The sequence below is a fragment of the Silurus aristotelis genome (assembly GCF_946808225.1).
Source record: "Silurus aristotelis genome assembly, chromosome: 17".
In the NCBI taxonomy this organism is placed as follows: domain Eukaryota; kingdom Metazoa; phylum Chordata; class Actinopteri; order Siluriformes; family Siluridae; genus Silurus; species Silurus aristotelis.
The window spans coordinates 5,560,548-5,571,950 of record NC_139590.1 but is presented as its reverse complement, the minus strand read 5'-3'; the positions used below and the strand labels follow the sequence as shown (position 1 = coordinate 5,571,950).

General features: G+C 36.2%; 1 protein-coding gene across 1 annotated transcript in view; it reads right to left on the bottom strand.

The window, feature by feature from the left end:
- asic2 (acid-sensing (proton-gated) ion channel 2) overlaps positions 1-11,403 on the bottom strand; it is a 178,079-nt gene that overhangs the window by 7,058 nt on the left and 159,618 nt on the right. The window contains exons 4-6 of the mRNA XM_083567280.1: positions 7,747-7,891; positions 5,775-5,831; positions 1,046-1,199 (exon numbers count right to left, since the gene is read on the bottom strand). Coding sequence (XP_083423406.1) covers positions 1,046-1,199; positions 5,775-5,831; positions 7,747-7,891 — 356 coding nt within the window. The remainder of the gene's footprint in view (positions 1-1,045; positions 1,200-5,774; positions 5,832-7,746; positions 7,892-11,403) is intronic.

The following is an 11,403-nucleotide window of genomic DNA, read 5'->3' as shown; positions in this document are numbered from 1 at the left end:
AAACATCCCAATTCACATTTACGCCCTGATTTCTATAATAATAACTTTTTTCCTCTTCAAGGAAGATGTTCCAGAAGATTTTGAGTGTGTTTTGAAGATTTGTGCTGATTTAGCCACAATAGATACAGTAAAGTCAGGTGAGGAGAGCTGGTGTGCCATCAGTGTTCCAATTATCCCAAAGGTGTTTAATAGAGTTGAGGTCAAAACTCTATAGCAGGCCTCTAAAGAACTTCCAGCTTAACCAATGTAAAGCAAATCCTCATTGAGTTGGCTTTGTTAACAGGTATATTGCCATGCTGGAACAGGTTTGGGTATTTTAGTGACGAGAAGAATTGAATGCTACCGCATCCAAAAACATCCTATACGTGTGCCACCAACTTTGGGGTAATCGTTTGGGAAAGAACCACATAAAGCAAAATCGTCAGGTGCCTAAATAGTTTTGTCTATATAAATCCCTTAAATCTGGCACAACAGAAATTTTGTCATCCAGAAATTCTAAGTCAAATCCGAAAAATGCCATCTAAAGCTGAGGGACCCACATAGAACAATGTGCTCTAAGGAGGAAAGTGTATATACATTCTTCAATATTAGCTAGCCAATCGTAGTAATTTGTTAAACTCAACGATAATCCTTTCCATTTGCATCAATCCTGATAAAAATCGCATCTTCTACTCTGCTACCTCCAGGTCTGCCTCCTGTCTGTTTGTCAATGCCACTGTCTCCAAACCAACCAACATAGCAGTTCTAAAGCAGCGAGCTCAGAGGTGTCTATACAAGAAAGATCTAGAAGCTTTCGAACTAAACACAGGTTTTTGGTGTAATCTGGAAATAATCCAGAAATTGAATTAAAGCAAATGCTTAAAAGTCTCTGCATACATTCATTTACAGTAACGTCTCCTGTGTAAATTGATCAAAATTTCAAAATGATCCTCAATTAAATTAACATTTTTGATCATCAGAAATATGCAGTTAACAATATCACAATGAAAAGAAACATTGTTTGCTTTGCTTTGCGATTAAAATGAAACTGGCTGCGAGTGCTCACGTGATGTACTTCTCCGATCTGTTGAACTTCTTCTCCAAGTAGCGTGCTGATGTCTTGCTGGGGATCTTGACCATAGAGAGCTCTTTGTTGTAGCGGGTCATGTTGCACGGATTTCTGCACATGCAACTGCTGCCCTCCACCGATGAAAGTGCAGCTGGCGAGAAGAAACAGATAAGAAACGATGAGAACATTATGTTCAGGGCTTTTGACCTGGAAATCATTAAGACCAAATCTTGCATCAATTTGCTCCTAAGAAAATTTCAATTTGCATAGCAATTTGCCTCACTAGTAATTGTGATAATTGTACATTTATTGACACAAGTGTGAAGCTAATTTTCTTGTGTAAAAATTCAACCGTGGAACCATGGCAGCGCTAGAAATTGAAGTCATAACCTTCCAAGCAGTATCACACTTTCCATATTAATGTGTTCCTTTCAGAGTTGATGTATATTTGATATAGATTGTGCTATGTGTTTACTTGTGTAGGATTGTATCTCTCAAGGTACAACAAAGACATGCTTGGGTGAACATGTGGAAGGTGGCAACCCTCTGTATTCTTACATCACATGCAAAAAAGAATGTCTATGTGCATTTATTGGGGGGCATTGTTGTCCCCTCTGAGTACATACTGAGACACAGCATGGAAAAATGAGTGAAATCAGGAGAAAATGGTGAAGAATGTTAGTTTTATCTAATCTCTTCTTTTAAGTCCCAGCTGACATTTAGCAATCATTCACCATGAAACATAGTGTACAACATAAAAAGTACCAGAGCAACACTTTGTAAAGTTCAACATTCCAACCGGGTTAAAACCCTGAGCTTCAGAAACACCTTCAAATATGAACACAGGCCTGTATTTTACACACAGGGTCTCTCTTGCCTTAATAATGCATTATCCCTTTTTTATGATAGGCAGATCAGATTTAGGCAGGTTTGGTTAAATCATCTGCATGCTGGAAGAATAATGCCTTCTTCTTATATCAAACCATTACCTCCATTTCTAATTGGCTCAGAACCTCACAAAACCTGCTGCTATAGCCTGACCTTTCACAGTGACATTTTAAAATCCATGTTCCTCCTCCACCTTCTGTCTCACCTCTTTCTTCTACGTTTTTAACCTCTCATCTGTACTTTTCTGCTTTGAACTGTCCTCTTATTCCCCCTGGTCCTCAAATCTGAGCTACAATCAAGAAGGGCAATAGGAGGAAATTATATATTCTTTTAAGACAAAATGAAGAAGACAAAGGCATTTCTTTTATAGCTTTTATGAGTCAATGCTTTCCCTAATCTAAGTTAATGCACTGTACTGATCTTGGCCGAATGATGCAATGTTAACATGAAAATTATTGAGAAAGAGAAAAATTTATGTATTTTTTTTATATCTATTGGTGCTTTCAGACATTACATCATCATCCATTTTGTGTCTCAAAGAAAAAAATAACTTCTCTTCTGTGTATAGAAACCTGTTCCTAAAATTCTTTTAATGCAGATTCTACTGTATATACAGTAAAGTGTCAGCTGTGAGGACAGCATTCATTCCCTCTGAAATGGTTCGGAGGTCTGCCCTGCGTTAGAAGTTTTGCAAGAAATATCTAAAGACAAGATTTTTCAGCAAATCAATCTTTCTTTTTTCTTTTTTATTTTATTTCTATGAAAGCTTGTCACCCAATGTAAAGCTGAATGCATGATTCAGCGTAGAAGAGGTTGATTTAGTCATTTCAAATATTCATTACAACACAGTGAATTTTTTTCCCTCGCATATCCCACCATGTTAGGAAACCAGGATCAGAGCGTAGGGTTAGCTGTGATAAAGCACCTCTGGAGCATAGAGGGTTAAGGGCCTTGCTCAGTGTCCCAGCAGTGGCCGTTTGGCAGTGTTCCTGACCTTCCAATCAGTAATGCAGAGCCTTAACAATTAAGCTGGCAGCAATCACAGTTCAGTCCTGGAATGACCGACACCAATAAGCCAATAAGCACAGTGAGAATTAAAACTTACACAAAATCTGATATAGTAAACTGGAGTGTTATAACCTTAAAGAAGTGTAAACTGCAATCAAATACTCTTAGAAAGTGCTAACTAGCAGATATGTCTTGATTAACTTCATACTTAACAATTTTGTTAAGTAAGGAATAAAGCACTCAAAGGGCATGTGGTTTAAGGGAAAAAATTAGGATGTGCTACTATTAATGACTGATTACAACTTTTTAATAATGACACAGAAATTTCTATCGATTTGAAGTTACATAAATTGTTGAAGCACATCATCAAATAAGCTCCTGCTGTGAATTATCTATATATATATATATATATTATAGCAACTATAGTTAAAGTGAATAAACAAATAAATATTCTAATTTTCCCCATGGGAACACAAACTCCTTTAACACAGTCAGATTTACCTCAGTATGCTACAAGGCTGCCCACAGAGACTCCTTCTATTAATGTTAAAGACATTTACACCAATATTACACATATTTATATAAATAAATTGTTATTTATTATTAATAATGGATCATGTTAAATGCCATATCAGTTCCTGTGTATGAGCTGTTGTTTTAAAAACAGTAATACATTTCTTTGAGATGGAACAGAACATGATTCAACTTCTAACCAATCAGAACTGCTGTATAAGGTATTAACTGAAAATTACAACTCTGGTACTCGGAAATGCACCCACTGCTTTACTGACTTCTTCAAGATCCACTAAACAGCTTTTAGGTTTTTCCCAACTATATTAGTAAATTCACCTTTCACACTCTGCCTGACATCTTTGTTCTCACTCTGTCAGCTTACTTTGCAAGTCTTTGCTCATTCTCCTTGACATTTCTGTTTTGACGATGACAAAAGCCTCACGTGCAAGCCGTCATCTGTTGTGAAAACGGAGAAGGTCATGACAAAGCTTCATGCTTCTGGTCCTTTACACACTAATGATTTTGCCTCATGTTTTTGGATTATTGTCTTGTCACAGGATTAGAGACACATTAGCTAGTGCCTAGTCTGGGGGGTAATGAATAAACACTAGCACTCGATAATATACAACGACTAGCCATGACATTAAAACCACCTGCTTATATATTGTGTAGGTCCCAATTGTGCTGCCAAAACAAGGTATGGAAGCACAAATTTTCTCTGCAGTGTGCTGTGATATTTGTAACACAAAGATAGCGTCCTGTCACTTGTGGGGCAGGATTTCTAAAAATCAGACTCCTGACATTGCCAACATGAACTTCATCAGCAACCTCTGCAGGATTGGAACAGACTCTCTTCATTAATCTTCATTCCCCACATACATACATCAGTAATACAATCACTATTGGTACTAACCACTGCTTACCAGGAATACCACACAACACCTGATGTTTTGGAGCGAGAACCAGTCGTCTTGCCATCACAATTAGGTCCTTGTGACTCAAGTCACTCAGGTCCTAATAAATGCCAATATTTCCTTTTTCCAAAATATCAACACACAATATATCTAATATATAGCACCTTTTATTAGGTGAAACTGGATAGTCAATGCTATATTTTTCCACCTACCCATAGTGTTAATGCTAATCTGTGTACTACTAGACTAAACATTAAACATCCAACACACTGTTTATGTTTGCTGCTAGATGAGGTCATTAAAATCACTCTAAAATAGTAACACTTTCTACACATTTATTTCGATCGTGAGAGTCACACAACACTCACCACTCATTCAGTGCTCTATAGCTGTGTTAGGCTTTACAGCTTTAAAAGCACAGAACAGAGAAACGGATTTGACAGTTCATCACTTTGTTAGTATGTTTTTGCCAGAGTGTGAAAATAGCTGTAGGTCAGGCTGAAGGCAATTTTTTTAAAGAGGTTTTTTAAAAACCTCCCAATTGGGAGCAAAAAATATGCTCCCAATTGCATATCGACCGTAACTAGGGCTCAATTGAAAACTTTGCTTGAAGTTCTGGGTTTAATTTGAGCATGCAGAAAAGAAACACAAGCTCGCGGTGAATGGAAACTTAACAAAGATAACAAATTTAAATTATGGCAGGAAAAATAATTAAATTAAAAAAATAATAATAATAAAAAAAAAAAAAACAGACACTATGGAATTGCTTGTTAGGGATACATTTATAGGGATCAAACAAGATTGTATAATTTATTGTTTAACTTTTTGGCAAAGTAACTTAAATTAGTATGGAAAGTAGAAAAACAATACAATATACTTATCAATGATGTGTACTGAGCTAAAAATGAAATTCTGGTAAAAAAAAATAAAAAAAATAAATAAATATATATACACACTGTATATTATATATATATATATATATATATATATATATATATATATATATATATATATATATATATATATATATATATATATATATATATATAGTGTGTGTGTGTGTGTGTGTGTGTGTATGTGTGTGTGTGTGTGTGTGTGTGTGTGTGTGTGTGTGTGTTTAATATAAATAATCCTCAATTCGTATGCATGTTTAGTGCTGTGTTGTCTGATAAGTGATGTGTGCACATCTTGAGCAGCATATTATGATTCAGAGACCAGAATGAATAAGTAGTAGATAAGATATTAAAATTCAGAGCAGGGCTTCCTTCTCTGCTCTCTTTCATGCAGTGTGTGGGAGGGGTCTGAGTTTGAGTGCTTTTAATCTGGGCACCTAAGGTGTGTGTGTGTGTGTGTGTGTGTGTGTGTGTGTGTGTGTGTGTGTGTGTGTGTAAGGAGACACTTACTGAGTGCAGGTTCAGCACAGTCTTTATACTGTTCAGGAGTGCAGTACGGAGAGTCTCCTATAAAGAGAGAGATATATTCAGGTAATTTATTATACACATATAGTTTATTTTAATAACACTCTTTATTGTTCATCAGTACAAGTTTTGGAGCACTGGACTGCTACTGGCAGGATAGTTTTGGTTGCTGGAATGTCCTGTGTGCAAAACTGAAAAACTGAACAAAAACTTTGATGTGCATTTAATTTATATATATAGTGCAGGCTAAAACTTAAACCCCATAGGGAGGGAAAGATTTACATATTTTAAATGTAGATTGGTTTCTCCTAAATAAACCTTTTCTCAAGCGCTTTCTTTCTTCTTCATATTCTTCATCTTTGGCAGCTCCACTTATAGACCACCACAGAGGATCATCTGTCTCTACACTACCCTGTCCTCTACATCTGCCTCTTTCAAACCAACTACCTGCATGTCTTCTCTCACCACCTTCATAAACCTCCTTCCTTAATCTTCCTCTTTTCCTCCTTTCCGGTGGCTCCATTCTCAACTTTCCACTACCGATATACCCCATACTCCATGCACATGTCCAAACATTTACATTTGCGACATTTAGCAGACGCCCTTATCAGACAGCAAATTATAAAAACTATCTCAATCGCGCCTCTCTAACTTTGTCTCTAAAATGTCCTACATGCACTGTTTCTCTAGGGAACCCGTTAATCCTGTCCATCCTCATCACTCTTAACGAAAATCTCGTCTCATTTAGCGCCACTTCTGCTATGTGAATATGACGTATCACAACACTGTGAAGACCGGGGCGTGTCCTGAGAGTCACATAGAATACAGATTAACATGGCAGAGGTAGAGTTGCATTTTCCCGGAAACAGAACAGGATGAGAACGTCTGGTTTTATTAAATCCTTTGTTTTCCCATGTTTGTAAAAGGGCCATGCATTAGTATTCAAAAGGCAATTAGTGTATGATTTATGATTTGCTGTCTGTCCGAACCAGTATATATATATATATATATATATATATATATATATATATATATATATATATATATATATATATATATATATATATATATAAAAACTATCTGTACCATATTGAATTGCATATCATTGTATTTTTTCCATTGCATCATCAAATTGCACTGAATCACATTGTGTTCAATCACATAGAAATACGGATCGCACTGCATCGTAATAGGGGTGAATTGTATCACAACAAATGAAGTGTAGATGCTTCATTTTTATCTTTACCGAATCGTATCTTTGGCTATGCACCGGGATGTGAATCGCATCAACATCAATTATGGAGATGCACATGCCTAAAACGCCAGGTTTATATTATATAATATTATATTTCAATCACTTAAATCCGTTATTATGTCATATATTTATAGACGGAGTTTCCAGTATCCGTGCTGGGAAAATCTGGAAAAAGTCAGGAAAGTCTTCAGTTTCTCAGTAACACAAGATGATTTATTTTTCTCATATTAACTTCCAGACACAGAGAGAGAAAAAAGAATCTGTTGAGTGAATGACTGTACTGTATAAAGCTGCTATAATGTAATCGGTAACAGTTAGTCATTTGCTTTACAGATATTCCACTATATTAAATTCAACTATTACGTGAAGTGTAAATTAAATGAAAAGTTCATATGGCATTACTGGAAAATATTTCAATTCTAGATGTAGTAATCCCATTATATAGTTATAAGGAACACCAGCCCCAAATAATGCTCCACAGCAGCATTCCTCGATAACACTCTAATCTGTAAACCAACAATTTGAGCTATAGCAAGCGAGATCAAATATCAAATGATTACACCTAGTTAAAAGTAACATCAATACCACTTGAACTGCATAATGACACAGACATCACTGCGTCATACATCTGTCATGCCAGATAAATATATTGTAAACAGAAATTGAGTAAAAAGATGGAGATGGAGAGTGTTTTAAACAGACCAGGCATGTACACCATCCTGCAGTTACAGTTCTCCACGATGTAGCGCGTCTCACACTCGATACGACACGCTGTGACACTGTACGCCTCGAAGAAGCCCAGAGCATGAGACACACACTCTCCCCATGGAGGCGGCAAATAGGTCAGCTGCAGGAGAGACACAGACAGAGAGAGAGAGAGAGAGAGAGAGAGAGAAAGAGAAAGAGAAAGAGGGAGAGAAAACATTTATATATATATATATATATATTGATAAAAAGGTGGAAAGATTGATCTGTCTGTCTGTCTGTCTGTCTGTCTGTCTGTCTGTCTGTCTGTCTGTCTGTCTGTCTGTCTGTCTATCTATCTATCTATCTATCTATCTATCTATCTATCTATCTATCTATCTATCTATCTATATATCTGATATACATTGGCAGGTTCTTCTATCACACCTAGGCCTTCAGTGGTTTCGCACCTCAATCAGTCCACCTGATTAATACCATTATAATGACACCATTACTGTAGAAACCATCAATATTATAGAGAAATGCAGTAACAGAGCACTTCATCACAAACTTTTGTCCTATTTTTTACTATAGTGTATAAGTTAATATCCCTACGTAGCTGGGAGTGTGATGGGAAGAAAGCATGCCTCTCAGCCCCAGATTAAAGAACTAATATCCTGACCTGATCCCTATCAGAAAATGATATCTGCAGGGGAAATGAAATTTTGCCAGCACTGCCAGAGATTCAATCAAATCTACTTATGTCAGCTAAGGAAGATGACACGACTTATGGCTTATCCTATTACGTTAGGCATGACAAGGGAAGAAAAGCAGCCATCACAGCTAAAAGTCAGTGTCATGGGGCAGAAACTCTAAAGACCACTTTGGCACCGATTATTACATTTAACTTCAACTCAATACTAACTGCTTTTGGCAGCAAACTGCAAAGCTTTGAGGTTACAGTAAAACCAAATGACTTTAGAAAATACAGCAGCCGGAAATTTCCTGGGGTGATCAGTTATTTCAAAACCAAATAATTAATCATGTATACATTTTAAAGAGGATGTTTTGAGAACAATAGCATTAGTAGGAGCACTTAAATAGAAACAATTCAAATATTATACACATTTCAATTTCCATACTGTGGTAAATTTATTAAAAATAGAGTATCGAATGTATGATTGGTACGGTATGTGCATCCCATTTACTGTTTGGTAAAATTTGTGTTCACTCAGCCACAAGGGTATTAATAAAGTCAAGTGCGAATGTAGCTGATGTGAGAAGGCCTGGGGTACAGTTCCAATACGTCCCAAAAATGTTCAATAGTGTTGAGGTCAGAGCTCCATAGCTGGCCACTAAAGATCTTCCACTCAAAGCCACGTACAGCATATCTTCATGGAGCTGGCTTTATGCATTGGGTTGATGCTGGAACAAGATTGGGTTTCCTAGCTCATATGGAGTGAAAAATCCAAAAACTTCCTATACAATTATGTATAATACCAACATTAACAACCGAATACAAACTTTGTAGAAGAACAATTTTCCATTTGGCTGGAAAAGCAAGGTGTCCCGCACTTTTGTCAAATCTTTGTCCAAATAGTGTTGAGGAAGTGAAGTTAATCAATGTTTTTGTTACATACTGTACGAATCAGTAATCAGTTCGTCTTATGTATACAAACTAACCCACAAGACTAACAAATGGTACAATATAGCTAACTAACCAGTAATGAAGATGAATATGCTCATTCTAATTACATAAATCAAAACATTATTATTATTAATATTATGTAAATTATAGACTTGAACAACATGAAACAAAAAAACATTCATTTATATTTATTTAAATATAAATAACATACTGTAAACTAAAAAACTAGTACATAACAGTACATAACCACAAAATATCTATACTATATCTACTATATATCAGATTTTAAACTCAAAGATTTATAACTAGTATTTTAATCTACTAGTTTATTACAATCCAACAACACATCCTATGATTCAAAGGTACATAATTTACAATACAAACAATCTAAACGTGTCATTCAAATTACAACAAAGTCATAAATAAAAGAAAATGTTACTAGGATATAAGGTGCCTTCGAGTGTTAGCAAGTCTAGTCCTTTCCTTTTGACCTTTTGTGGCCTTCACCCTGTTCAAATAAAATCTATCCTATTAATAAATAAAAGTGATTTAGTATTTATTTTCAGGTATTTTATATCAGTTTTACTAACAAACATTTAACCATTCGTTCTTGAGAATCTTCACATATGGATGGATAGATGCATGGATGGATGGATGGGCAGACAACTGGAGAACAATATATCTGATATAATATTATAAAAGTACTAAAGAAATAAATGAAACACTCTACTCTATAAAAATCCAATAATGACATATTAAAGCACAATGTGATCTACAAAGCGATCCGACTGAATCTCTCCTGTATAATATAACCTACGCCCTCCATCAGCTCACAGCCGAAAAACAAGCCGTTCTGTGCCCTCGCTTTGTCCCCGCTCAGTTTCAGTCCATGAGTACCTTTAGACCTTTGAGTCACTGTTTTATTAAAACCTCTGATCCTTTACACTGACCTTTCTACTCTCTGTGTCGCATGACTCAAATATTTCAAGAGACGCAAGGTTGATATGTCAACTCAACACACGCATACACTCACTTCCACACATGCAGACGCTTCCACAAAGACATATACACACACACCTCTTCTCACACACCCCCACACATACACTACTATTTATTGCTAATTAGATGACCTTTTTCAATATTTGGTGATGGAAACACTCTTATATGGGCTTTAAAGAAAATTTTTCAATTTTTCCTACTTCTAACACGTCAACTTTAAGAACAAAATGTTCACTTGCTGTCTAATATTTCACACCCACTAACAGGTGCCATGATAAAGAGATAATCGGTGTATATCCTGATGTGAATGGTCTTTTCCGGGATGATCCCCCGCTACCATCTACATAAGACCAGAGCTGGATTAAGGAGGATAAAAATGTTGTAAATTGCATGTCATGGCTGACACAGTGAGTTACACTTTTTTCTAGAGGATTCTGGAGCACTCTTCCAGCACTTCCTACCACAATGATCAAAGGTGTTGCTCCAGTACACTTGAGACTACATGTACGACTATTACTATACAGCTGTTTTTCCCTTCTTTCTTATTTTTGAGGGGTTTATTTTGGACCTTTTTTTTTGGAAGGACATCAGTTCCATTACCTTGATAAGCAGCAGGTTAGAATGGCAGGCCAATCAAGGGCACAGTGCAAGTAAGTGACCTTGTCTGACTCGATCACTCTCTCAAAAATGAAGTGGCATTCATCAGAGCTAAAGTGCATAAAAGGCAGTAAAAACAGACTTTTCTTTTTGTCCGAACTCAGGAAAAAACATGACTTCAAGCTCCTAATGGATAGACTGCTAATGGTTTTTGAAAAGTGCACTGGCTAAAGCCATTTAGACCTGTTTTTATTGCATATGTCAAATGGGTGCAGCAGACACACTAATCTAAAAACACACAATCTCGGGTTAAGATATTGGACTTCAGATCAGAAGGTTGTAAGTTCATATTCCAGCACCACTGTGCTGCTATTTCTAAGCCCTTTAGAAAGGCCCTTGTTTCTCAACTGCTCAGTTGTATGAGATCATTG